Source organism: Mus caroli, unplaced genomic scaffold (assembly GCF_978045245.1).
Source record: "Mus caroli unplaced genomic scaffold, Mus_caroli_1 scaffold_15, whole genome shotgun sequence".
Classification (NCBI taxonomy): domain Eukaryota; kingdom Metazoa; phylum Chordata; class Mammalia; order Rodentia; family Muridae; genus Mus; species Mus caroli.
In genome coordinates this window covers 79,536,160-79,563,779 of record NW_028227270.1, presented here as the reverse complement: position 1 = coordinate 79,563,779, position 27,620 = coordinate 79,536,160, and the positions used below count along the sequence as shown (strand labels likewise).

Genomic DNA, 27,620 nt, shown 5'->3' with positions numbered 1-27,620 from the left:
TTTTTTCTAGGTGGTTGTTTTGAGCAAGGAGTCCCCTCAGTGGGTTATCAGCCTCAGCTCATTCCTTTCATATGAATTTGAGTTTTCCCATGTTGGCCTTACTGCCAGAGGGCTTTCTTTTGTTAGGGGTCTCAGTAATTTTCCCATCACCTTGAATCTTTCCTGCCAGGCTACCTTCCCTGGCCAACCACACAGTTTTCATATCTTTTTGTTCCATTTGTCTCTCTCTCACTCAGATCTGGATGAGAGCAGTTAACAGCCACCATGCCATAGCCTGAATTCTCTCCTGTCTTGAATTTCCCTCTGCCAAACAAATGAGTCCATCACTTTTGAATTTAGCCACACTCAAGTTCTCAGGGCACGGGCAGAGTGTAATTCTCTGCCAGGATATAACAGTAACGCTATCTAGCCTGATTCTTGACAGAGTCCTCCCTCACCTATGACCTCCCCTCCCCACGCCCCATCCCATCCCACCCACACTTCCTTCTTGTCCACATCTGCTGACATTCTTCTGAACGCCCACCAGAAGAACCATTAAGCATTGCCCACAACACTGGAGGGCTTTTCTAGTTCATATTTCCAAACACTTTAACATCCCTCCCCAACGCCTGCTCCAAATGCCCAAGAACTACATGGTCAAGTTTGCACTCTAATAGCCTCACTTCTTGGTACTGATTTTCTTCTGTATTCTATTTGTGGAAGGAATACTAACTTGTTGTTTGAAGACCTTATTATTTAACTATATGCAGGTCTGTAGGCAAGTGCCCTCAGAGGCCACAGGATCCTCCCTCTGCAGTTCCTGGCAGTTTCAAGCCATCTGATGTGGGTGCTGGGAGACAGCACTCCATTTCTGCACAAGAGTAGTGAGTGCTTTACCTGCCTGACCAATAATCTCTCCAACTCCCAACCTTTTGTTTTCAAAGCAAACAGTCAATGAGGTTTTGTCAGGCTGGTGCAAGCTCAGAGCAGTCTGCCGGTTGTGATTTCAGAGCCTTCACACTGACCCTTAGAGCTTTTCCATGACACCACCGCTATGCCTCTTGGCTCCTCTGCTCTGCTAGGTGGGCAGCGGCCTCTGCCTTAGCGGGGTGTGATTGGCTGAAACAAATGCTACAAGTGGGGTTGTTTAATGTATTTCCCATCGTTCTGGAGGCTGGGAGTTGCACATAAGGGTGCCACCAGACTCCGTGTTTATTGTGGGACTTTTCCTTTGCAGAGAAGCATCTTGCTGATGCATTACAAGGATGAGAAAGCTTCTCTCTCATCTTTTCTAATAGAGTCATCAATCCCATCCACGAGGGCTCCACTGTCAAGACCTCATAATAATTTGGGAGGTCCATCAATCCAGAGAGATGCAGTCAGTACACAGCACGGTCTATGCTGCGGTTCATGTTATTCAGGTCTATTGTACATCTTCGAGGTCAGACCCAAGCTTTTCACAGGTCAGGGAAGGACACTACAAAAAATAAAAATGAAGTTTAAATATGTCGATTTTTTTCTCATTCTTCACAGCTAGAGTTGATGTTACTTCACCTGGTGAGAAATTGGGAATGATTCATAAAGGCCTGTAAGTGAGGTTGGCTGAGGAGCAGTGAGTAGCTGGGGTGCAGTGGAGGGAGGGCCCTTCTTAGAAGAGTTTTGAGCCACAGGACTACGGTTATAATTTTCAAAGTAGGAAAACATAAGTAGATGCTTTCCTTTCAGGAGAATCCTTCACAAGTTCCTTTTGCTCGTTCTTTAGAAGAAATATTTACAGGGCAGCAATTTTCATCTGGTTTAAAAAAGTAGCCATATTTAAATGTGACAGCAATAAAAACAACAACAACAAAAAACCCCTAGCACCTCATGTTATCTATAGATCCAGATTCCATTCTGAATGCGTAAACACCTACCTGTTAAGTGCTCGGATCCTCAGAATAACTCAAGAAATATTGCAATGAAATGTAAGTATAGTGTAATATGTTCTCTACAGTGAGTGGCATATGAAATACATGAATATCTATATAAAATGAAATAGATAAGGAAATATTAAGATGTACAAGTAGTGAAACTGAAGCATAGTGATTAATAACCCATTGTGATTAAATGTTCACATTAGCTGATGCAGTCAAATTAGGGCTAGAACCCAGACGCTTAGGCTTTACGAGTGACAAAATATTCAATCTGCTGAGCTATGATCGGGAAAGCAGGGATCAGTTATGAGGAAGTGGGGATGTTTGAATCTTAGATTGTTTGGAGTGAATGGACAATAGATTCTCAACCGAAGTGCTTTATCGGTTGCAGTGATAGTACCGGAAGCAATCATAGAGCCAACCTCAAACGTGGTCGTACAGGATTTTCCTTTAGACGGGAACGCTTCTCCTTGGACGGATGTAAGGGGACTCACAACAAAGTTACAAAACCTCACAACAACAGAGTTAGAGGCCTTACATAATCTTCCTGAGGTTACATAAGCAATAAACATTTGCTGGGTAAAGACTCTTGAGCTCATGTTCGTGAGGCAGAGGAGGAGGAGGGCCTATCCGTCCATAGGCAGCTGTTAACTGCTGTCAACATACTGCTAAAACACATTATGAACACCATTACTGTTAATGGTAATTTCTTAAATTATGGGCTCTCTTTCCAATATTCATCTACTAGTAAAGATGTTGGGGATGGGTTAGTTTGACCATTTGGCAGGTATCGACTCTCCCTTGTATCTCTGTCAGCCTTGAGCAAAAGGACTGCCAGCCAAGCAGCCGCTCGCTCTACCAGCACCAAGTATCTGGAACATTCCACGGATGCCTTAGGAAGGCAGCTTCAAACAGCTTGCCCTGTACTGTTTGCTATACAGCCCTTGATGGACTCTAGCTGATCCTGCAACTGCTTCTGCCTAGGGCAGCAGTTTTTCCTGGCAGCCTAGTAGTAGGATGGGTGTTGCTGATACAAAAGGGACCTCTGTGTAGTTGGTGCAACCACAGCCCTCCATTAGCATGAGTGATTTTTTGCGGTTGTTACAAACATCTCTTCTTTGGCTAGTTAACAGGTTTTCTGGTTCATTTTGCAAGCCGACGACAGGAGAGTTTAATATGTCCTTCGGAGACTTGGCTATATCAGTCAGTGAATGTGCTCATGTTACCTAATAATGTTAAATCCCTTCACAGCACCATGAGGTAACTTCCCATTCTGAACTTTAATTCAGACTAGAGAGATGGGACATATACTATGGCTGCCAGGAAGAATTCAAAAAGAGGAAGAAGAAGAAGAAGAAGAAGAAGAAGAAGAAGAAGAAGAAGAAGAAGAAGAAGAAGAAGAAGAAGAAAAGAAGAAGAAGAAGAAGAAGAAGAAGAAGAAGAAGAAGAAGAAGAAGAAGAAGAAGAAGGAAGAAGGAAGAAGGAAGAAGGAGAAGGAGAAGAAGAAAGAAAGAAAGAAAGAAAGAAAGAAAGAAAGAAAGCCCCTTCTTTATCTAAAATGAATTAGGATGTTAAACTCATTTATGTCTGATAGTCTATACTCCTAAATTGACACTTGATTCAGCCATTAAACCCTACACAATAGTAGGTTTTAGTACGGTTCCTCTTAATGACGCCCGAACTTTTTTCTGGGAGCAGAACAAAAACATGCATAAATATAAACCTGCATATACATTATTGTCATTTTTAAGGTGCTCACCAAAAGCAACAATATTTAGGCAATTCGAATCTTCAGTGTCTGGGCAAAAACACTTGGTTGGTTTAGCTATTCTTTCTTCACTTCCTTCTGTAAACTTTAGCAGCAAAGTATTTGGGAAAAGATGGAATTGGGTGAGGGGGGTGGGGTGAGGAGCACTAACGTTTTTTATGCAAACACGATTTTTTAAAAATTTTTTCAAATTAAAAGGTTTCAAACTTCAAGGAAGACTGTAACCAGCATAACTGGAGTTAAGATGCTTCTGAGGCTGACCTTGGATTTGAAGGACAGGGAGAAGAGGCTGAGTTAAAGTGATGGGGAGATTCACAATTTTAGATAAAAAGAGTCCTATCTGGAAGAAGCGCTTGAGCCTGCCTGGGCCAGGAGGATTCATTCCGACACCTACGGGGCACTGCGTCAGTAAGTGGTCTCAGATCCTGCAGCTAGGGGAGTTCGTTTTACTGCCGGCCGGCCAGAAGGCTGGCTGAAATGACAAAGAGGATCTATTTCTGTTTTAGTAGATTTAGCAAAGGGAGAGACGTATCCAGGTCACTTGACGCACTCTCAGACAACCCTGAAAATGAAAACATGAGCATTTACACCTTTGCAAAAAGTTGCTTGCAGACGCCCTCACGGAGAGGGAAGGATCTGGAGCAGCGAAGCGCAGGCTCCAAAATTCCTGGCAGCTCCCGGGATCTATACACAGCTCTCTCATCCCCGCCCAGCTCACTGGCTCCAGGTCTCCGGGGGCGCGCAGTCAGGAGGGGGCGAGGGGCTTGGAGTCTGTTCCCTCGGAGCAGCCAATGAGCGGCGAGACTCAGCGGTGGCGCCAGTGACGTAGGCGCCGCTCCCTCCGCCCCACTGCGGGCGGACGCTGGGAGCCGACGGCCGCCTGAGCTCCGGGGTGCCGAGGGCGGCGCGCGCGCGCGCGAGGAGCGGGGGGAGGCAGTGCGCGTGCGCAGCCGCTCACCCGGGGGAGGCGGGGCCGAGGAGCGGACACGCGCATGCGCGCGCCCCGGGGCGGTCGCGGGCGGAGGGGGCGGCTCCTCGAGTGTCGGCGACCCAAAGGCCGAGCGGCAGGCGGGCGGCAGGTGCCGCGGCCCGGCGCCGCTGCCTCGACGCGCGTCCCCGCGATGAGCCTCGTCTCGCGGCCTGCCCCTGCCGGCTGCCGCTCCGCGCGGGCCTCACGGCGTGACCCGGGCCTCGTGGCGTGGCGGGCCCCCGCGGCGCGACGCGGGCCCTGAGCGGGAGCGGCGGTCCCTCCCGCGGCCCCAGGCCTCGCCCGCCAGCGCTCCTCGATGTCTCCCCGGCGGGGAGGACGCTGCCTGCGACACCCGCCGAGCGGCGCCCCCCGGAGCGCCCCGCTGCCGCCCCGCGGGGACGATGAGGGCGGAGGGCGCCGACCACTCGATGATCAACCTGTCGGTGCAGCAGGTCCTGAGCCTCTGGGCCCATGGCACGGTGCTGAGGAACCTCACGGGTAATGCGCCGGGCGGAGGGAGCGGTGGGGGACCCACTCCACGGGTGTTCGGTGCGTCCGCGAACCCGGCCCGGTGCGGGCCGCTGGAGCACGCGCGATTCGCGCCAGTGCCCCGACTGGATCACAGTTCGTGTTTCTGTCATTAACCCCCCCACCCCCGCCTTTCCCCGTGCGCGCGCACACACACACCGCTTCTTGCAGTTTCGATCTTTTTTATTCTTTCTTTCCTGGTTTAGCCCTTTTTCTTGCTGACAGATGTCAGACCAATTGCAGTACTTCTATTGCCTGCTCACCGTGATCACGGTGGACCGACCGTTCATTCCTTTATTTGCAGAGAGAGAGAGAGAGAGATGACTAAGTAGATTATAGCGGGGTCAGGGGCTGGACCAAGGTCTAGAGCAGTCGAAACAGTTGTTTTCTCTGCTATTTCCTTTTGTCTGGCTGTCTCCTTCTGGCTTCAAGTTGCTGTATTTGTGAAATTGGAGAATTCTGTGTATTTCCCTTCATTTATCAAGGTGATTGGGAATGGGGTTTAGCTATATTATAGCATCAGGTTGTCGGAGTAAGCATTAGTACACATAATATGATTTCATATGCAGGTTTGCTTGTGAAGAAACTTCTGGTTTTCTCAGTGTGGAAGTGCTTATACTCTTGAGTTCCGAGTTTTAAAAATAGCGTCTAAAGAGTAATATTGACTGGAAAGCAGTAGGGTCAACAGTTTGACTCCAGAGTAGCTGCTTTTGTGAAACCACAACCAAAACCCCAAACAAAAACTCAGTTCTTAACTCCAATTGAACATTACTATTTCAAAATCTGTGTGATAGCAAATTAATAGTATGTAGTATACATACATTTATAGGCAAAATCTGGCATGATACAGGGTTCACATGTTCAAGGAGAAAAATATAACGGCATTACGTACCTCCCAGATAATTTTCAGGTTGCTTAATTCCTTACTTATGAAAACCACACAAGTAAAGGAGACCCTGGAGCCAGCAGAGGCATCTTCTTGGTTGCATTTTTATAGTTCTGAAAAGTTAAATTTACATAAAGATCATCTCAAGATAGACTCCTTTATTTTACTTATGACCTTGTTCGTATTTGCCCACAGATTCATATTTATAAAGCATTAATTGTTTATTAAAGTACAATGATTAAAAACTTAGCGATATATATTGCCTGTATTAATGACCAGCTTGGCTCACTGAAGCTGTCTCATATGTAGCTTGATAGTCAAGAGATGCTGTCTGCTGTCCCACGTACTGCTTAGCCTGTCCAAAATAAGCAAGCAAATTCAGCTCCCAAGATGAGACAATAAGCTCACCATTTACTGAGTGTCTCCTCTGTATTACTCTAACTCTGCAAAGCATATACACAAAGCAATTCAGACAAATTAAACTGCCCTAAGCCAGATAGTGAGCAAGTGGGCCTTCAGAGCCAGTCTGCCTCCGAGTGCCTTCCCTTTACCACTGTATAGCTCTTCATTCAGCTTTGTCCTCTGCTCCATCAGACTGGGTGAATTTCTTGCTTCATCCTGCTACTTCTGCTGTTTGTACCTACTTCTGTTTTTAATCACATTATAATTTTTATCTCTTCTAGCTTGAATGTGTTTTGAGAGTAAGGTCTTTGTCTTGCTGAATTCTCGAGTCCTAGCAAAATCTGGCACATAATAAGTGCTGAATCCATGTTTATTAAAGTGAGGTTGTGAAATAATACCTAATGCAGGATTTAAACCTGATGCTGTGTTGTAGTTCACTGGAGTAAACGTGCCCTTAAAGTACAATGTGGCGTTTAAGCAACTTTTGTAGACAATCATCTCCCAGACTTGGAAGACAGGCAAGTGCATACTGAATGCATTTGTATTCTGTGCTGAATTCTGGTTTCCATTTTCTTTATTTGATATTTTCAACAGTTTTTGAGAGATTGTTTATATTCACTTTACAGACATTGAAGCAGAGAGCATGGTTATGTTTGGTAGCTAACATGAAAAAAATCTTTACATTTTCTGTTAATTCAGAAGACATTTGGCATCATAGCAAACTTGCAAGTAAAACAGATACTAAAAAGAAGCATAGTATAAAACAAGGCAGGCTATCTTGGATTATAGCTGAAGGAATTACAGAAGTCTAGGTATTAGGAAATTGGGTTAAATACCAAATCAAAGGGAAATAAACTCTTGCTTCTGTTCTTTGTACACACGAGCAAGTGTGATATTGCTCTTTTCTTAGGATTTTACCTAAGAAGCAGGGGGTCTACCTTTGGAAAACAGCCTTATGTGTGCTCTCCTTTGATAGGAATAAATGTAAACAGGAGAACTGAAAGCAGTAGCCTAGAGCAGGCACTAGAGTCTCTGAAATCTCTGTCACTCTTAGCAGCCTGTGGTGAGCGCTGTTGATCAGAGGCAGGGCCAGAGCCTGTCCCTGTCCCCACCCTCAGTTCCATGCCCATCCTTTGTGCCCCACATAGCTACTTAAGGCAGACAGGTCTGAGAGGCAGTAAGTCTTATGATACTTAAGATTAGCCTGGCACATATCTGTCCCAGCCTGAGGATATGTAAAGGTACCCCCAGTAGCTGGGCCCCATGCATTCCAATATATCCCTCCATCTCTCTCTCTCCCTCTCCCCTCTCCCCCTAACCCCAGGACTGCCTGAAACTACAGATAGCATCTAGTCCTGAACACACACACCTATGGTAGGGTATAGTTTCTATTAGATGCAGTAAGATGCTTAACAATATCACAATAAAGCCAAAATGTTTTTAACTCTGCAGTGTAATAAAATTCCCTGTATCACAACTGTTGCACTCTGGTGTTATTAAGTAAGTAAATGGGCTATTTGAACACAAGTATCACACTGCTAAAGCAGCCTATCTGATAGCTAATAGTCTATCTGATAAGGGAGATGAATCCGTATACCCTTGACAGAAATGATTCTTGCTTTGAGTGAGACAGAGCCGAACAGCATAAGATGTCTGAATGGCCAGCAAGTTAAAATGTATGAGTTGTTTGTTCCTAGAATTTTTCATTTACTATTTCCTAAGTGGTTGATGAAGCAGGTAGCCAAAGCCACAGAAACTGAAATCTTGAATGATGGTTGGCTAATTGGTCCAGTAAATAAAAGATGCTAGAAAATGTGAGATACTGTTGAGAAAACAATGCTTTCTAATCTTTTGAGTGGCTATCGTTCTGTAAAAGCTACCGACCCATGTTCACTGTATTTCCTGTCTTAGGAATCCTCTCAGACATGATCAGCTGTTTCATAGCGCTCTGTTTTAGAGACACTTTCAAGGAGTCTGAGAACAGCCATTCTCAGATCCTGTGTCTGCCACTAGAAGACCGCCGTCCACAGTTGCTGTGTGTCTACCCCTTTCACTGGGGTGTAAGTTTTAGGATCCTTCATTTGTTTAGCCCTGAATAGGTTATAGGCTTTTTTAGCCTATTAGAGAGATGAATGGTCTCCTTTCTTCATTCACAAATAACTTTTTCTATGACTGCATTCTAATTTCCCACCCCTCACTCTGAAGTGGGAGTCCATACTATGTCTAACTTCTCAGCTTTGTAAGTTGATTTTTAAAAAATTACTAATAATTAGCTGTATCTTTTTGTTTTATTTTGTTTTTCTTAACTGATTTGGCTCCCAATTTGTATTCTGATCCAAATTTGGTTACTAAGGATTTAGAGAAGAATTTTTCCTTCAGAAAAGGCAGATCCTTAAACTGCTGGCCAAATATAACAGGGTTTGTCTTGGGAAAGGGATATTAGGCCCTGGAAGGAAAGTGAGTATTGTCTTAAGTTTGTCCACTTTCTCTTTGACAGCAGAAAATGTGGGGCAAGTCCACCCCTCCTTTTCTTTATTGGTAATAAGTGTTGAGAGTCTGGGGTCCAATATATGATTAAAGATATATACCATTCATCTTACATATGTATACGTATGTATGTACAGTTGTTCCTCAAATTATGATGATTATAGTCTGATAAACTCATTGTAAATTTTTTTAAATTATGAACAGAAAAGGTACTTATACATCTATTTACCAAAACCAACACTTAGCCTGACCTGTCTTAAATGAGCTACTGTAGCCCTGGTTGACCAAAAGTCATCTTGTTGATCAAGCACACAGTGCAGAACTGAGTGGTTGTATAGGCATAGGCTTACAACATTGCAAAGCTGTAAATTTATAAGTCCATCCACTTCTAATTTGGAGTCTCGATTTCTCTGTGTGTTTTTACTTTTAGAATATTCATGTACATATTATCATAGTTTATGTTTGGAGCTTTATAGTTGATATAAACTGTTTTTGCAGGCAGCCAAAAAGGGAGGGATGGTTCACTGACCACTGGCTGGTGGTTCAGTTGGTGCCTTCCTCATCTTTGTTTTCAGATAGCTGTGCCTCCCTTGGTGTGGCTGTGTTCACCACTAGATTACTGTACCTTACGAAGGTGGCCGTATGTAGAGAACAGTCTCAGAAATCCACTGATGTCACTCATCCAGCACCTGCAGCATTAATCATACACTCTGCTTTTTTGGTATTTGTGCCATATCCCACAATTGACTATTAGTGAAACATGCGATTGGCATTTCTTATTCTTGTGTTATAGCATAGATTGCAGACAGAGTTGAAATTTGTATCATACATCATTCTAGAAGGCCCACTGTGTGTCTAGCGGAACACTTTGTAAGCTTTGAAAACTCAGGCTTACTGTCATTGGCTCTCACTCCATTATTTTGGAAGTGTACATAAGCCCCGGTTCTGGAGTATTGAGGATTCATTTTAAGATTATGCAGGCTATTCCTTTTGACTCTTTAATAATTAACTACACAATATAATTTCTTTTATTTATGCTTTCTTTAGTAACTAAGACAGTGAGATAATCATGGAGACAGGTCAGAGGTGTTGTGTGTCTGGAAACGGAAAAGGAAGGGACATCGGATCCATGGAAGGAAGCCAGAATAAAAGTGATCAGATGTGAGAGGCAAGCCCAAAGAGTTGAGCACTGACCCAGAGGAAAAATCCTAAACATGGCTACTCCACATCTCTGTATGCCTGAAATGAAGAGAACATTTCACATATGTCTCACTGGAGTTAGTGTCTAAATAATTTATTATATTGTGTAGGATTATATAAGGTGTGATAGGCTAATTGCATATTTTAATGACCTAGTATTTAAGCAATAACATTTAATTGTAGACTACATAGTAGTGCTATCAACACATGGAAGAAATACCATTAAATTATCAATTTCATTTGGTGACTTGAACTAAGTAGACTAAGCTTAAGGAAGCTTTTCTCTAAACTTGATGGAAGTAGAAGAAGCCAAATTTAACCCAAGTCTAAATGCCTATGCTATAATATAAACTGTAGAATGTAACCTAGGGGCACATATTGACTTCCTACGGGACTTAAAGAAGGTGGAGTGTACCTTCGGGGGGTCGGGGTGGGGGAACTGTGCAGACACGATGATCACCTTATTATCATGCTCTGTCCTTGCCTTCCTTTGAGGTGTGTGCTGTGTACTTGAGAATACATTGGATTTTTTCTCATTTTTTTCATAATTCACCATAGCTTATATTATCTTTATATAAAACAATTTGTGTTTAGCATTTTAGTTTTAAGGATGGGCACGTGTCCATGCTAAAAGCTTTATTTGTAGGACATAACATTTCCCTAAGCATTTTCAGTGAGCAGGACATGGCTCTAAGAAGATTTCATGTGGTGTTAGTTGATTCTCACAAGATTCCATGTAGGAGGCTCCATTAACTCCATCTTTAAACTAAGGGCACAGTCATGGAGAGATTTTGCCCCTGCTTACAGAGCATGCAGATCAGGACTTGAGGCATCATCGCTGTCCAGCAAATGTTGAGTAACTACCTGGACGCAGAGCTGTGGTAAACACAGAGGTGACTAGAATGTGGTGACCACCCTTGCAGGCCTCTAAGCAGAGAGGATTAGCTTACAAATTTGAGCTATTTGCCAATGCTGACTTAACAGTTACTCTCAAATTTCATAGCTCAGAATAAGGGGCATATCACAGGTCAGCTGCTCAGGAGTAATACTGGGTTGGATGCTCTAGTCCACCTGTCAGCTGGGCCTGTGATCTCTGCAGATTGCCCTGGGACCAGAGACACAGCTTTCACAAGCATATTGATACAGTAGGTGGCAGGAGGGCTTCCATGGAACTGGTCACTGTTGTTTTCCCCACAAAAGGTGGGAGGACTTAGACCAAAACAGAAGCTACATAGTCCATTTGACCCCAATCTAGAAGTGTTATTGTAGAGTCAGGTTGTATTCCATTGTCACATGGGCCAGCTCCTGTCTAGTATGGAACTGGAAAACAAAAGCAGGTTTGCCTGGCACAGTTGGGCCTGCTTGGTCGCCAGCTTAAACACTTAAATAGGTGTGAGGAAAGGGAAAGAAGCCTTCAGAGGGAGCAATGGTGTCAGCACAGAGGGCACGGGCATGCCATCTTAGAGAAAGAGAAGCTGACAAGAGAGAAGGTTGCTTGACATGTAGAGTCCCATAGAGTAGCTGTGAGAAGTCCCTTCAAGAGCTGAGATCCCCAGGCTGGCCATTGGTACATACTGCTAATCAGATAAAATGATCATGGAGGACTGGACACTTTCAGAAGAGCTTCTTTATGGCTTGTTGACTTTGGAGGGAGGGGGACTGTGAAATAACTGAAGAGTGGGGAATGACCTTGTATGCTGGTAGGAAGTGAGCAGAGAGCGGCTGCTTGTAGAATGTTCCAGGCTTACTTTGCTAACAGGAGTGATGCCCTTGGATGTGTGTGCCAAGCAAAGGTTGGTTGTTTTGTTTTGTTTTTAAGCAGTAATAGAAAATGAGGTTTCTATCCTTAGATTCTCTTATCCCTCTGCTGTGCACAACTTCAGGCTGATGTAGTTGTAAACCTGCTGTCTATGGGAACCACTGGGGCTGGTTGTACTGGGGAGGTCCCAGTCCTATGTATAAAGTATGGGTCTTCAAGGACTTTAAACCAGCTCTCAGGTAATTCTGCCATTGCATGCTCAGCAAATGAGAATGTGTGCTTAAAAACTAAGAAGTCTCGGGATGAGGTTTAATGATGCTGTAGTGTGTGATAGATGTTTATATGGCATATCCAGGGTGACAGCAGACAGGATCTCTATATGAACAGCTCACTTCCAAAGGCAAAGGGTGATTGGCTCTATCATAATTTATATTGAAATATTTTGTTTATATAATCATTAGCCGTAAAGAATGATCCCTATTAATGTAATAAAAATTTAAGTAGTTTTATTAAATCCAAAGTATATAGAAGAATTAAATATTTAAAGTGTTTGTAAATACATAAGATGTAAGTTACTGAAGTGTCCCTGACACTAAGCTTATGTGGCTCTTCTAGGTTTATGTCTGTAGGTAGAATCAAAAGAAACAAAAGAATTTGTGTCAGGAAAAATTTGGTTGCTGCTGTCTTGTTCAGCTGTCTCACTCTGTGTTTGTTTGTTTGTTTGTTTCTCTTTAGATTTGTTTGTTTTAAAATGTATGAGTTTTGCCTGCATGTGTGTATGTGTACCACACGTGAGCCCACTGTCTAGGGGAGGTCAGAAGAGGGCATTGGATACCCAGGAACTGGAGTTACAGATGGTTGTGAGCCATCATGTGGGTGCTGGGGAGCAAACCTGGGTTCTCAGCAAGAGCAACAAGTGCTCTAACCACTTAACCATCTCTCCACCACAGCTGTCTTACTTCAGGCAAGCTTGTACCACCCAAAACTCGCTTTCTTTACCTGTAGCACTTAACTAGTGTCAATTTTGATCTAGGCATGCACCACCATGCCTTTAATCGCAGCAGAGTCAAGCCAATCTCTGTGAGTTCAAGGCCAGCTTCATCTACATAGTGAATTCCAAGCTAACCAGTGCTATGTAGAGAGACGTTGTCTGATAAAAGAAAACAAGATTAATAATAATAATAGATATTAAGGGAAAACTGACAGAAATTTTAAAGAGTTAAGAAAAGTTCAGAAAACATTTTTAAATTTATTGATTTTTATTTTATGTGCATTGGTGTTTTTCCTGCACGTTTGTCTATATGAGGGTGTCAGATCTTAGAATTACAGACAATTCTGAGCTGCCACATGGTGCTGGGAATTGAACCTGACTCCTCTGGAAGAGTGGTCAATGTTCTTAACCACTGAGCCATCTCTCTAGCTCCAGAAATTCTTATGAGGATTCCAGAAAACAATTTTTCCTTTGTATGTAAATGTCTCATTAATCTTTGGATTCTCTTCTTTTCAGGCAGCCCTTCTTTAGCCCTTTAGTGTGCTCACTTGTAGGATAAGAGCTGTTTGATGACTGCTTCCTAGCCCTTGGACATTCTTCCAGTTCTGAAATGACTGTTGTTTTGTTTTGTTTTTGTTTTAGTCTAATGTGTTTGTTCAACTTCTCATAGTGTTTCCTTTTAACACTGAGAGTTTCCACCTAGGTCTTAGCATCCCTGCCTGGTGGATTTGCTGACTGTGCCATCTGGGTCAGAGTTATGTTGATTTGCTGTATTCTTATTGGTGGGTTTCCCTGGTTTTAGTGTATCTCAGTTTTTATTGTTGGATGCAAGATGGAATGAGATAGAAAATCTTCACTCCTGGAAAAGACCAGCAGTGATCCAGGCTTGGTTGGGCTGGACTTGAGTTTAGCTGTTGCTGTGGTTACCCTTGCTGTACCAAACGCTTCACACTCTCTGGAGGTTGCTGCTATTGTGTAGTGCTTGAGATGGGACCTGGGTGTTGAAAGGCCTGCCTCTAGTTAGTGCTCCATTGTCAGCCTTCAGTCATCTCTGTGTGCCTGCATGCAGTAGGGTCCCCTCATGTGCATACCTGCTGCTGAGCTTTTGCTAGTGACAGTGCTAGGCTTACTGTGCAGATTCCCTGCCTTTGGGAGCTCTGCTGGCCAAGCTTGACTTTTGTCTGCACTTGGTCCTGGGTAGGAGTTTCCATGCCTTCAGTAGGAATGGACCCCTGCTTGGGGAAGAACCCTTGGTTTGTGGACAGTCTTCTTCTGTCTTTCCCTATACTGAACTGACAGTATATTTCTCTTTGTCTCTGGAGGGTAACAAGGTTTGCAGGCCTCCCCAGTGGCTGAAGGTGTTTGCTCTATGTAAAAGGATCCCTAGAGGCAGGCTCTTAGCTCCTCCTGTCTGGCCTACCACATCCACAGGTAGCTTTTCTAATCTGCTTACCACCCAGTCTTCCTAGAGCACACCGAGGAGACAATGTGTGTCTCTCGCAATGTCGTTTTACTGAGGACAGCACACCGATTGCTTTTTCTTACTCACTTATGTGGTGCCCACCCATGGGGGTAGGGTGTCTTTTGACTTTATTGCCTAATACCTTCCTCATGAACTGAGGAGAAGTTTTGATTTTCTATACTATATCTGTTAAGGAGGAGTGATGATTTTGTAGTTTTCTATATCCTAAATTCTGATTCACATTTACTGTTTGAGTAAACAGATTTTTAAGTATGACAAAACAGATGCCACATTTAGGTGAAAGTTTAACATATAAACTCAAGGTATAGGTCCTACCAACTTGATGGATTTGACATTTTCCTGTGTTTCCTTTCTTTAGTTCTCATCTCTCACTAGCATTTGGCTAGTGTTGTAGATAGACCAAACATGCTTTTTCATGGGTGTAAACCATCTACTCTTATCTATCTACGGATCCTTTCTAGAAACCTGGATGGCCAGATAGGACATCTCTATTGTCCCCTTATCCAGGCTAGACCAGTGGTCCTCCTAAATATGTCTCAAGTTCTTTCCATTTAAGGTTAGTATCCAAGTCCAGGACTCCTGACAGTATCACAATTGCTCATCTGCTCCAGTCTCAGTTTCCTGTATCTATCAGAGAAATGTTTTTAAAAGTTAAATTTGGTTATATAACTTTTGTATTTAAAATCTGAAGTAAGTCCAAGCTATGGCAGGGCCATTGCAATCATGAGCACAGTAGGAGCTGTGGCTATATACACACAAACACACACACACACACACACACACGTGCACACACACACACAGTGGGGAAGGAGGAAGGGAGGGAGAGGCGTATGACAGTAGTAGGGAATGGTTGGGAAGAAGGGCAGTCAGAAGAAGGGGGAGATGACAGAGGGTAATGGGAGTGCATTTTATCATAATAATATAGTGTATGCATATATGAAAATGTCCAGAGTTTAAAAATGAAAGACTTCTTTGGTTGGCTGCCCCAAACCTTCCACCTTCACCCTAAAGTGTATCTAGAATCCCTACCTGCTTTGGCTCCAACTTACCATATCTCCCAACAGCTTTTGGCTTTGGTCAGATCAGAGTTTTTTAATCACATACAGTTGTGTGATTTGAATATCGTGTCTTAGAGATGATGCTCTACTGTATGTGAAAATCACCTGGGAAACATTAGAAAAATCCCAGTACCCAGTGTGTGATTGGCATGTACAAGGCACAAGACCCTAGATTTAGTCCCCAGCCCTGAATGACAACAGCGGAATGCTACTGTCCTCTAAAGCTGTGATTCTCAATCTTCCTAATGTTTCCTTTAACCATTAACACAGTCCCCTAATGTTGTAGTGACTCCCAACCATAACATTTGGTTTTGTTGCCACTTCATAACTGTACTTGCTACTGTTATGAATCATAATATAAATATCTGTGTTTTCCAATACTCTTAGGCAACCCCTGTGAGAGGGTTGTTTGACCCCCACCCCAAGGGATCTTGACCCACGTGTTGAAAACTGCTACTCTAAATCAAATATTCTTATCCATAAGTTATTCTCCATCAACAAAATGAGTCAATTCAGGCCGAATTAAAGTATATAGAGGCAGGTTTATTGGGGGGACAGCTCTTGACCAGGTTCACTGATCCCAAGGAAGTAGGCCTGGGAAATTGCTGCGGGAGAAGGAAGAGAAAAAAGAGCATGCATAGGCAGGGAGAGAGAGACTGTAGGGAGGGGGAGAGAAGGAGATGGGAGAGCAGAATGTCTGGGTTATACAGGGAAGGGCTTCTCAGGGAGAGGAAGCCTAGCTCCTGGCGTGGGGAAATCAGGGCAGAGGTGTGGTGTGCCAGCTGTGCAGTGTAACAGGCAGGAACTGAAGGATGCTGGGAGAACCTGGAGGCCAGGCCTGCTTTGTACGTAAAATATGCACCTCAGCCAAGTTTGTCCCAGGCCCGAATCCAGCACTTAACATTCTGTAAGTAGTGAATTATTTGGCTTGGTGGCCCTTCTTTTTTTTTTTTTTTTTTTTTTTTTTTTTTTTTTTTAAATTTATTTATTTATTATATGTAAGTACAGTGTAGATGTCTTCAGACACTCCAGAAGAGGGAGTCAGATCTCGTTCCAGATGGTTGTGAGCCACCATGTGGTTGCTGGGATTTGAACTCCGGACCTTCGGAAGAGCAATCGGGTGCTCTTACCCACTGAGCCATCTCACCAGCCCCCTTGGTGGCCCTTCTTATCTGTGTCACAGCTATTCTGTCTACCATAGTAGTATGAGAGCATCCATGGATGGTCTGAGCATACTAGCTGGTATTCATGTAGAATTTGTTATGAAATATTGCTTTTTATATATTTAAAAACCTTGTTTAACTGTACAATCATTTTTAGCCAGAGATTGTTCAGAAACAATGCAGAGCAGACATGACTCCTAGGCTATATGCATTTATTGGCCCAAATCTAGGGGGCCTTACCAGATTATGAATGTAATGGATCCCATAACAATCAATACAAGATCAGAAGTTTCTGCTGTTAGCAGTGTAGTGGGAGCAATTTCTGTATGTTTCAGTTCTCTGGAATGAAAAAATAAAAAACCAACAACTCTGCAGTCACCTTATTTTAACACATTATTTAAAAATATTACATGGACTAGTTATATACAGTAGAAAATTATGAACAGTTCCCAAACATAGTCTTTTATGTGTGTTTTTCAGCTTGGGGGATAGAATATGTTGAATAGTGGGTTTTTACCTGTTTGCTGGTAACTTTATTTCAAAGGTGTGTGTGTGTGTGTGTGTGTGTGTGTGTGTGTGTCCGTGTCCACATGTGTGTGTGTTGAGGGAATGCATACCTGCCCATGTATAAGAACCATAAGATGACATCAGGTGCCTTCCTCTATCACTGTGTCTCTGAGGGCAGAGTTTCTTCCTGAACTGGGGGCTTGTATTTTCTCAGCTATCCTGGAAGTCAGTAAGTAAGGCCTGGGCATCTTCCTGCCTCTACCCTTCTCTGAGCTCGGGTTGTAGGCCTGGGCCACACACCCAGCTTGTCGTGTGCTGGCACCTGAACACAAGTCCTCATGCTTGCATGGCAAGCACTCTTAACCAGCTCAGCCATCTCTCCAGTCCTCTTGTTCTCCTCCATTGTTTGTTTCTTTGTTGGTTTTTGACACAGGGATTCTCCATGTAACAGCCTGGTTGTTCTGACTTGCTATGTAGACCAGGCTGGCTTTGAACTCGCAAAGATCCTCCTGCCTCTGCCTTTCGAGTGCTGGGATTAAAGACTTGCACCACCACTGCCCAACTCTGAACTAAATGTTATCTTTTTAAGGACTAAATGTTCAATGTGTGTCTTATTCTTGTACTAGAATATTTAAATAAACAATTTTTTATGTAATGGTAGCCCACTGTTTGCTTCTGTGCTACACATTATGACTACTGGAAGGATTTGATAGAAATATAATTGATTAAGTCTTACCTCTAGGGAATAAGTTGCTTTTTAGGTAATTCTCAGGAGCAACCATTAGCTTAATAGAGCATTCTATCTCCTTGATGAGTTAAAAAATATGATAAAGCCCAATTTTTAAAAAGCATATTTTCAGTACAAATGTTCAGAAGTATTTTAGACTGTGTTCAATAGTGAGCACTTTAAAATGCTGTTACCCATCATCCATCTTATGTATCTGATACCAGGTCCTTGGTTGGTTTCTAACAAGCAGATCATCCAGTGTCTGCCTCTCTCTGATGCTTTTACTCAGTGATTTCTAGCTGTCTCAAGAGATTAATTTATCATAAACTATGTTTGTTCAGATTAAGAACAAAAGCATAGAAGATAGTGAGTGACTTGGTAACTAGGGCTGATGGTTGTTACAGATGGGAGGGAGCTATTCTAGTACTGTTTGGAAACTAGAGTACATTCTCATTCTCTCAGTCTCACCAGAAAGTAAGCAAACACACTGCAGTGACCCAGATGAAGTTAGTGTAAGGGGACGGTAGCCGTGCATGTGGCAAATGACTAGGAAGGCTGTGTTGTGTTCTGGGAGAAGACATGTCTCTTGCAGTGAGTTATTGTGATTATTTGCAAGAGGCACTTCAAAGTGTTTACTTCATGTGTTGTAATTTTTAGCTGTTTGTTTTATAGTTTGTTTAGCACCCGCAGTGTCATCTGATTCGGCCTTTTTCCTTTATTGCCTAGTTATAGGAGCTAGATGGGAGATGAACAAATAGAAGTAAGGGTGGGATGGGTCTACATGTTCACATTAGCTGTGCAGGCTAAACAGTTGCCCCCACCCAGTTCTGCCAGTGCTGGATAACTACACTTTCCCTCTCTGAAATAGTGGACATTGCTGTCAGCTGCCTCTGATACAGCATAGTGGTCCAGGTCAGTGCTCACACATCAGCAAGTTCAGATTTGGTTAAGCTCAGGAAGGTGAATTGGGAATTTTAGTATTGTGAATACTGCCTGTCAGCCAGTTGTTGGATATTTGGAAATTGTTGGTGAACATTCTAGTCAGGCTTTGCTCCCTATTTGGCAATGCATAGTTTTAGCCTGACCCTACCATGGACGGATTTGTGGACTTTGTAGAGTGCCATGCTGCTGTGATTGGTTCAGCATGCTCCCTGTTCTTAATGATCTCTCTGTTGTGGAAGTTATTATAAGACCCAAAACATGAGGCCTGGTTGGATCTTATGTAAAGCAAAGTGTAAGACTATAGGGAGCAGAGGAAGCTGAGTGGGTGAAGTCATGAGTGGGGGTGTGCTGTTGCCATCAGCTGCCCATGTCAAGGACCAAAGCCTCACTCAGGCCCATTGGAAATGGACAGGCTTTTCCTCAGGTGAGGCTCAGAGGGTCAGCAAAGCCTTTCTCTGGTCCAAGTGTGAATGTTGATCCTATATGCAGGAAAAAATTCATCCTAGCTTTCCCGCCCCTCCTCCTGAAGACTGTTCTTACTGTCTCTGTCAACCTGCCCCTTGTTTATCTGTATGTAATAGCCCTGCCTCCCTGTTCAACTGTATATAATACATGTGCTAAGCTTCTAGAGTACTGTGGCTTCTCTATCAGAGAGACTAAGTCTACCCAATCTCTATGTCCGTTCGTTCGTCCCTCCCTCCCTCCCTTCCTTCCTTCCTTCCTTCCTTCCTTCCTTCCTTCCTTCCTTCCTTCCTTCCTCCCTCCCTCCCTCCCTCCCTCCCTCCCTCCCTCCCTCCCTTCCTTCCTTCCTTCCTTCCTTCCTTCCTTCCTGATTCTCGTCAAGTCAGTCCCTGGAACCATGCAGGATAGGCCCAAGACCACAAGAGGACATCATGGTATGTTGGGCTTGCATTTGCCCAAAATATGTGCTATAATCAAATGAGATGCTCTGCTTTCAGTCCCATCATACTGCATGTCATATTGGAGCAGACTTTTGTTAACTGATATGATGGTTTTAGTACAAATACTTAGATGGCCTTTCCAGATGAATACATTCTAGAGATCCATTGTTTGGTGGATGCAACAAAGGAGAAAAAGGCTCTGAGAGTACCCTCTTGGTATCATTCTTCCTTAGGGATATGGGTGCCTATTACTCAGGTCCTATAGTTCTCTTTACTTGAGCCAAAGGTTTTCTGTGATTGCCACTGGGGAGTGGGTCCTTAGACTTGCTTGCCCAGAGTGACCAAGATTTAAGAAGACCCTCTCTACCCTGAAGGCCATGTTGAAATGTCAGGAAATTAAAAACAGTAGTAGCAACTCTGAATTCAACCTAATAATATTATCAGCAGAGGTCAGTGTTTTCTAAGGTGAATAATATAGCATAATTAAGAGAATAAAATGGAACCATGCTTATAAACCTAACTTTGGGGTAGTTTGATCAGAGTTAACTTGACAGATGATGCTGGCCTGGACCTTGGGACCTCATGAGGTTGTATATTAGTGTATTGTCTTTTGATATCTTGGATCTTTATGAAACATTGAACTTGAACTCCCCTTTTCCTTATTAAGTACATTTACTGTATAGAGGTAATATATTCAGTGAGTAAATAGCCCCACTTTTATGTTAGATAACACTGTGTCCACGTGTTAACTATAGTCAAGAATTACTCCCTCGTGTATTACAGGGACATGGAAGAGGACCTTGGGGGTAAGAAATGGGTTCAGCTTTCCTGAGTTTGCTGGGCACACAGGCTTTTGTTGACATCTGGCACTGCATTGTTGGTGGCCACAATGAGATTGTGCTGGTCCAGAGTAGGATGTGGAAAGCACTTGCTGGTGACACTCACCCCTTCCCTACATTTTACTTTGTTGGGCTCACTTTGTATATCCTTTAATATACAGATATCTGCTGAGCTAGATAAACTTTTCAATTCTTAATGCAATTATGGTTGAAGCTGTTAGACTATGATATGAAAGCACCTTTTCCCTTAATTATCAGAGTCTTTAATTGTTGGAAAGCATGTGTGGTATTTTATTTAGCACACATTGTGAAATATGTCAGCTGTCTCTTCCATGAAACGATCACGTTTTCTGATTCTGTTCTGTGTGTAGCAGGAGAGCCCATGCTCTCAATTTTGTTTTGTGTATTTCTGTCCTTCTCTTCCTAATGATTAAACCTTTCATTCTGAGATAATTATAACTCCACAGCAGTGGTAGGAAATAATATGTAGGAGAGAGCTGCTAAGCCTTTTATCCAGTTGGCCTGATGGATGTCTTTCTAAGACATTAGCTTAATTTCTAAGACACAGCTGAGTTACTGACACCCATTCGGTCTGTACTCAGCTTCCTCCAGAACCGTAGATGTGCTTGTTCTCGTTTGTACACCCCTTCTTTCCACCCCCCCCCCGTATCTGTGTGTGTGTGTGTGTGTGTGTGTGTGTGTGTGTGTGTGTGTGTGTGTGTGAGAGGAGAGGGGGAAGCTCCAGCAGGGTCAGTGTTAGGTGTGTGTGACCATAGAGCTCACACAGTGCCTTACTGACTGATACACAGTGGAGAGCAGCCCCTGACCACAATGTTGCTCTTTTGTACCTTTCTTCATTTTCAAGATAGTTTTTGTTTTTAATTTTTTGTCATTTATTGTCTTGACATAAAAATAAATGCTAGAAATTTATATCTATGTTTTACACATTTTAACTAATTTATCTCTTAAAATAGTGGTTATAAAAATAAACATATAATGAGACACATTGATTATTTACTCTCACAGGGAGGACTCTGGGACAAGCAGTTCTCCAAGGCATCAACTAGGTGTCCTGCCATTCCGTTCAATTCTGACATTTCACCTGGAGTAACACCTGGTCCCACAAGTCAAGGGCTCAGTCCCACGGACTGCCTCACTTCAGATGCCAATTCAACATCTGGACTTTCCTTCCTACTAGAGGTTTTGGGGAGCTCCACCTGAGAGGCCACATGTTACTTAAGAAATGAGTCTCTTTGGGCTTGTAGTCTCATAGATAAGAAGAATTTAAGAATGAATTCAGAAGGTAGCTCAAGGATAATTTTATTGGAGTTTTCTTTAAAAACAAAACAAAACAACAACAACAAACCCAACACACACAAAGCAGTGGCGAAGGCAGGCTGGCCCCCTGAGCAGCTGCGGGAGTAAGGAGGATGAGAGTTCCAGGAGGGGAAAACTCGCCTTTTGAGTTAGGTATTGAGGCCAGCAAACAGCCACTTGGCACACAGGACAAGGAACAGGGTGTGTCTTCAGAGGAAAAAGGAAGGACATGCAAAATGTCAGAGGAAGCTCTCCAGGCATGGCTGGCATCTAAAGGGAAGAAAGAGATGAAAAGGCAGAAGGATAAGTTACTAGGTCCTGAACAGTTTCATTCTTGTCTTTGTCCAGAAGCAGAATTTGTCTTTGATTCTCTGGCCAGGAATGCCAAAGAGAGTTCTCGTTTCTTCTCTCCTGAATGAGAACTTGCAGGCTACATGAGCAGGTGATTCAGAACTTAGGAAGGCTGAGCTGCTGATGGTGGCTTGACAAGTGACTGTTCTGACAGCAGGAGACTTCTGGGAAAAATAAGTATATTACACTGTTAAGGTGATAATTACTCCCCTCCCCCTTTTACATTAATCTTCCGAGGCCTTGGTCAGAGGCTTGGGTAATTGACAAGTCCAGCTGGATTAACTCTCAAAAGAGGAGACAACATGTAATCTAACCTTCAGAACAGATCAGGACGCCATGTGACTACCTAGGGCCAGCATAGACCCCATTATAGAAGGGGTCCATACTCAGTGGCCTTTAAGGCTCCTGTAACATTCCTCCTTCAAAAATGGGGACCTAAAATCATTTAGGAGATAGGCCAGAATTTGGGACTAGATATAACTAATTTTTACCATGGAAATGTGGCCTCCTGGCTCCAAAGCTGTTCACCAGAGGAGATGAATGTTTGGACTGGAGTTTGGGCCACCCACCCAAGCACAGCCTGCAGACAGGCATGTTCACGTAGGAGGAGATAAGAAGCCATGACACTGGCATTTGTAGCTGGAGAACCAAGGACAGTGCCTGCTTCTGGCAGAGGAGCAGAATGGAATTGTTCACTTTCGAGGACTCTGCTCCAAACTGCATAGCTGATTTCTATCTCCTGTTCCCATCACTATGTCCCACCAGAGGGTAATCTATGTCCTCCGCTTGTGATTTGGTTGTTACTAAGTGACCCCAGTACTCATAAAGATCATGTAACACATGCCCTTCAGTGACTGATGGGCTCACTCCACAGAAGTACACAAGGTTCATCCAAGGTGAATCATGTGACAGAATTTTTTCTCTTTTTAAAATGAAACCATTTCCCAAGATCTGTGTATGTGACATTCATTCATGGGTTGATACACACTTGGGTTGCTTCTGCCTCTTGAGTTGTGGTGGATATGCAGGCATGAGCTTGGCTATGCCAGTATCTCTTGGAACAACTAGTGTACTCTTCATCCTTTTGGGTACTGTATTCATCAGTTTTATATTACTGTGATAAAATGTTCTGACGAAAATCACGTTAAACGGTGATAGGTTTATTTTGGCATATAGTTCCAGGGGACTAGAGTCCATCATTGTAGAGGAAGCAGGGCATGGTGGCAGCAGGAGGAGGCTGGCTGATCACATTTGTCCTACCCACAGGAAACAGAGGTAGAGAACAGCGCAGGAAGGGAAGTGAGTCTGCATACTCTCAAAGCCTGAGAGTGATGTACTTCATTCCACAAAGCTCCACTTCCTAAAAGTTCCATATCTTTCCCAAATAACACCATCAACTGGGGATCAAGTATGCAAATACATGAGCCAAGGAGGGACAGTTCTCCTTCAAACCACCATATTCTACCTCTGGCTTTCAGAGGCTCATGGCTGCCTCATGATACAAAAGTGCATTTAGTCCAACTTTTAAAGTCCATATAGTCTTTTAACAGCTACAGCACTGTTCAGAAGTTCAGTCTCTTCTAAGACACTTGAGATATTTTTAAGAAAATTTCTTAACTGTGACACAACTGTGAGACTTAAAAGCAAATTATATACCTTCAGCATATAATGCCACAGAATATACGTTCACATTCCAAAAGGGAGGAATGGGGGCATAGTGAGGAAATCATGGACCAAAGCAAGGCTGAAACCCAGTGGGGAAAACACCAAATCCTGTCTCTCCACATCCAGTATTAAGAGTTTCAGTTTCAAAGGGCTTAGTGACTCTGCTCCTCCAACTTTTTGCTGCCTGCAACATGCATCTCTCTTTTGGACTGGTCCCCTTGCTTTAGGCAGATCTCCTTGGCAGATATTTCTCATGGCTTTGGCATCTCCCAACATCTTGGGTTCTCTGCTACAACACAGGCTTCACACAAGTTCCACAAGTTCACACAATGACCTCTCAGAGGCTCTGTCCCTACCACATGTTGCCGGGCCTCAGGAACTGAGATAACTGATATTGGTTGTCAACTTGACTGCATCTGGAGTATTAAAACCAAGCAGCTGGGCAAACCTATGAAGGATTTTCCTTGATTGGATCATTTGATATGGAAGATCCACTCTAATCTGTATCATTTGAGGTTGGAAGACTCACTTTAAATCTGGCCCACACCTTCTGGTGGCTTGCCCCTAATGACACTGAAGAAAGGAGCTTTTGGTTTTTGCACGCTTGCTTTCACTCTTGCTGGCAAATTCATCTATCCTGCCATTTGGGCATTCCTTTGCTGGTATTGGAACATACTTCTTCAGCCTTGAGCTGAATGTGGGCAGCTCTCTAGGACCTCCCTCAAGTGTCCCAGCTTGGGCCTGCTCAGATCCATCCTCATAGGCTGAATAACTACAGGACTCTTAGCTTTTCTCTTGGGAGACAGCTATTGTTGGATTAGCCAGACATGATAAATCCCCTTTTAATGTATTTATAGATGCATTCTGTCCGTTTTGCTTCTCTAGAGAACCCTGACGAATAGAGCCGCTCTCTGAAATTCTGGAGAAAGAACCAATGACTTTCTTAATCATGCATCTTTCATGCCTCAGGATGCAGGGCATGTGGATGGCACTGCCAAGTTGAGCTGCCAGTGTGGAGTAGACGCTGCTCCCTCCCTTGAACCATAGTTGCAGAAGCTTCTCTATACAGAAGCTGTGGGAAACCGTGGCTAAGTGTTTGTTTACCTCTTAGACTTTATCCTGTCACATGGTGTATGCTTAGCTGGGGGAGGCCTTGCTGTAGAGTATCTTTTCTCCCAGTGCAGGGCACAAAAATTGCCTTTTGTGATGTTTTTCTCTCTAAAAATCACAGCCTTTTTTTTTTTTAAGTTCAAATGTCTTTATGGCTGCCTTATGCTTCCTATCATCCTCTTCCTCTTTAAGCCGCACATCCTTTTCTTTCTGCCCTTCCTGTTGCTTTTCTTTATGTAGGCCTGCATCAGAGTAATCAGAAATAACCACATCACAGACCTGGTGCCTTGCTGTCTTGACATTTCCTCTGCTTAAGCGTTAGTCCACCGCTCTTTATTCTGGCCTCAGAGAAGTTCCTAGGACATAAGCAGAATACATACTAGCTAGCTTGCTTGCTTCCTTTCTTCCTTCCTTAATCCTTCCATTCCTTCCTCCCCTCCCCTCCCCTCCCCTCCCCTCTCTCTCTCCCTTCATTCCCCCCTTCTTTCCTAATTACCAAGACGTTTTTCTCTTTTTCATTATGTACATGTATATACATATAAACAGAACCTGCTGAGTCTAGTTTTGTTTGTGTGTATGTTTTTCGAGCTGACCACTTGGTGTTGTACACCAATTATGAGGTTAATCTCTGAAGAATGGTTTTTCCCTCTCTCAGCAGTCATCAGTTGCCTGCCTATAGCTCTCCATCTGGTGTTAGGGGCCTTGTAAGATTTCCCCCATTCACTCTGGCATGGTAACTGATAGCTGGCTTTCTTACTGTTGCCTACATGTATGTATGTGCACCAGGTGCCCATGGATGCCAGAAAGGGACATGGATCCCCTGAACTTGTATTACAGACAGTCTTGAGCTACCATGCTGGGTGCTAGGAAGAGAACTTGAGATAGCTGGGCCATCTCTCTAGTCCCCAGTTAGATTTCTTATATAGTCTAGGAATGACTGTGCCCACTCAAAGCAATTATCAATCCAGATAATCTCTCACAGACAAGGCCACAGACCAATGTGATCTGAGCAGCACGTCAGTTGAGGGTCCTAACCCTAACCACTCAGATACACACCAAGAAATGGCATTGGGTCATGTGGTGGCTCTGTTCTTAGGTTTCTTGAGGAACTACCATGCTGTTTCTCGTGGTAATTTCCACCATGATGTTTGGGAAAATAGCCCTTGCTTTAAAAAAGTGTCCTCTCATAAGGACTTGACAGAAAGTCCAAGTAGCACAAACGGCAGAGGAGACCCTTCCTCATAGAGTGTTTGCATACCAAAGAGGACCCTCTCAAGGGCGCTAACCATGCTGGTTGGCTTTTCAGTTAGAAGCAAACTTTCCTGAACTGGTTCACTTGAAGCAGGTGCTTAGCAGGGAGAAACTGGGATGTTGTCTCCTGTATAAGGAAGTAATATGGTAGACCTCGGAAGTTGCTGAAACCCAGTCTTGGTGGCCTCTTGTCATTGGTGGATCTCTTTCTTTCTTTCTCTTCTGTGGCCTGCACTGTGTGGTGAAGGAAACAGGTTTAACTTCAGTTACCCAGAGATGGAGAAGAGGGAGTGCATTGCAATCAAAGTCTCCCAGAGAAAGGGGCTCTTCAGCCCCACACAGAGCAGCTGCTGCCTCTTGGATGTGGCCAGGGAGATGGAGTTATACCAGTCTCTAGGGGAAGTGTGTGGAGAGTGAGAAGCAGCAGAGGCCTGGAAGAAAGGAAGTGAAGGCTGGAGAGGCATAAGGGGGTGTGCTCCATCCCTGTGGTGTGTTAAGTCAGCAGTGAACAGTCCATTGGGAGCATGCTGAAGACAGCATAAAGCACAGTGAAAGTCCTGGGTAAAGTATTACAGTTACAGGAGGCAAGCTGATGGATTGCTTTCTAAATGGGATGTGCAGAGGAAGCGACAGCATGGCCTTCACCTTTTGAGATCATGGAGCTATTCTTCCATTAAGCCTTAGTTAGCTTTAATAATAGTCCCTGACTCCCTTTCTCCTGTGGATCAGATAGCAGGTGAGGCCTTTTATGCACGCTCTCTCGTTTAGGGTTCTCCGCAGCCATGGGTACTCACTGTTTGCTGGCTGAGGCTTCCGAACTATACTTCTGCAGCAGGACTAACACTGTTCTTTCCCTTTCAGAGATGTGGTACTGGATCTTCCTCTGGGCTCTCTTCTCCTCTCTGTTTGTCCACGGTGCTGCGGGCGTGCTGATGTTTGTGATGCTGCAGAGGCACAGGCAGGGGAGAGTGATCTCCATCATTGCTGTCAGCATCGGGTTTCTGGCTTCTGTAACTGGAGCGATGATCACTAGTAAGTTGACTTGTTTTGTTTAAAGATATAATTTTATATGCAAATACTGCTTCGGTAAGTGCTGTTGTTATTGTAAAAGAAACACTATCTTTCATGTAGACTGGTCCTCAGCACTTACAGCCTAGAAGGCAAAGGTGAGTTGATTTACTCACCGGACAGACACATGTCACTATGTGCGTTTGCTCTTCGTGGATTTGTGAGAAATGGCATTGGCAAGAGGCATGGCTGATTCAGTCTGAAAGTGCTTCATAGCAAAAGAAGTCTCTGCTTTAAATATGCCTCCTCTCTATTAAGGAAAGAAGATAGGCACTGAAGATAGAGCCTTTGAGTCTGTGGGCTCATCTGCCTGTGACAACAACCGCTTATGACAAAAATTTCTCTGCTTCAGAA

General features: G+C 43.7%; 1 protein-coding gene across 2 annotated transcripts in view; it reads left to right on the top strand.

Moving 5' to 3' along the window:
- Window positions 1-4,687: 4,687 nt before the first annotated feature.
- Tmem170b (transmembrane protein 170B) overlaps window positions 4,688-27,620 on the top strand; it is a 32,947-nt gene continuing 10,014 nt past the window's right edge. For both annotated transcript variants that reach the window (XR_015045437.1, XM_021180635.3), the window contains exons 1-2: window positions 4,688-5,128; window positions 27,060-27,230. Coding sequence is in view for 1 of the 2 variants with exons in the window: in XM_021180635.3 (XP_021036294.1) it covers window positions 5,032-5,128; window positions 27,060-27,230 (268 nt within the window). In the remaining variant the exon portion in view is untranslated. The remainder of the gene's footprint in view (window positions 5,129-27,059; window positions 27,231-27,620) is intronic.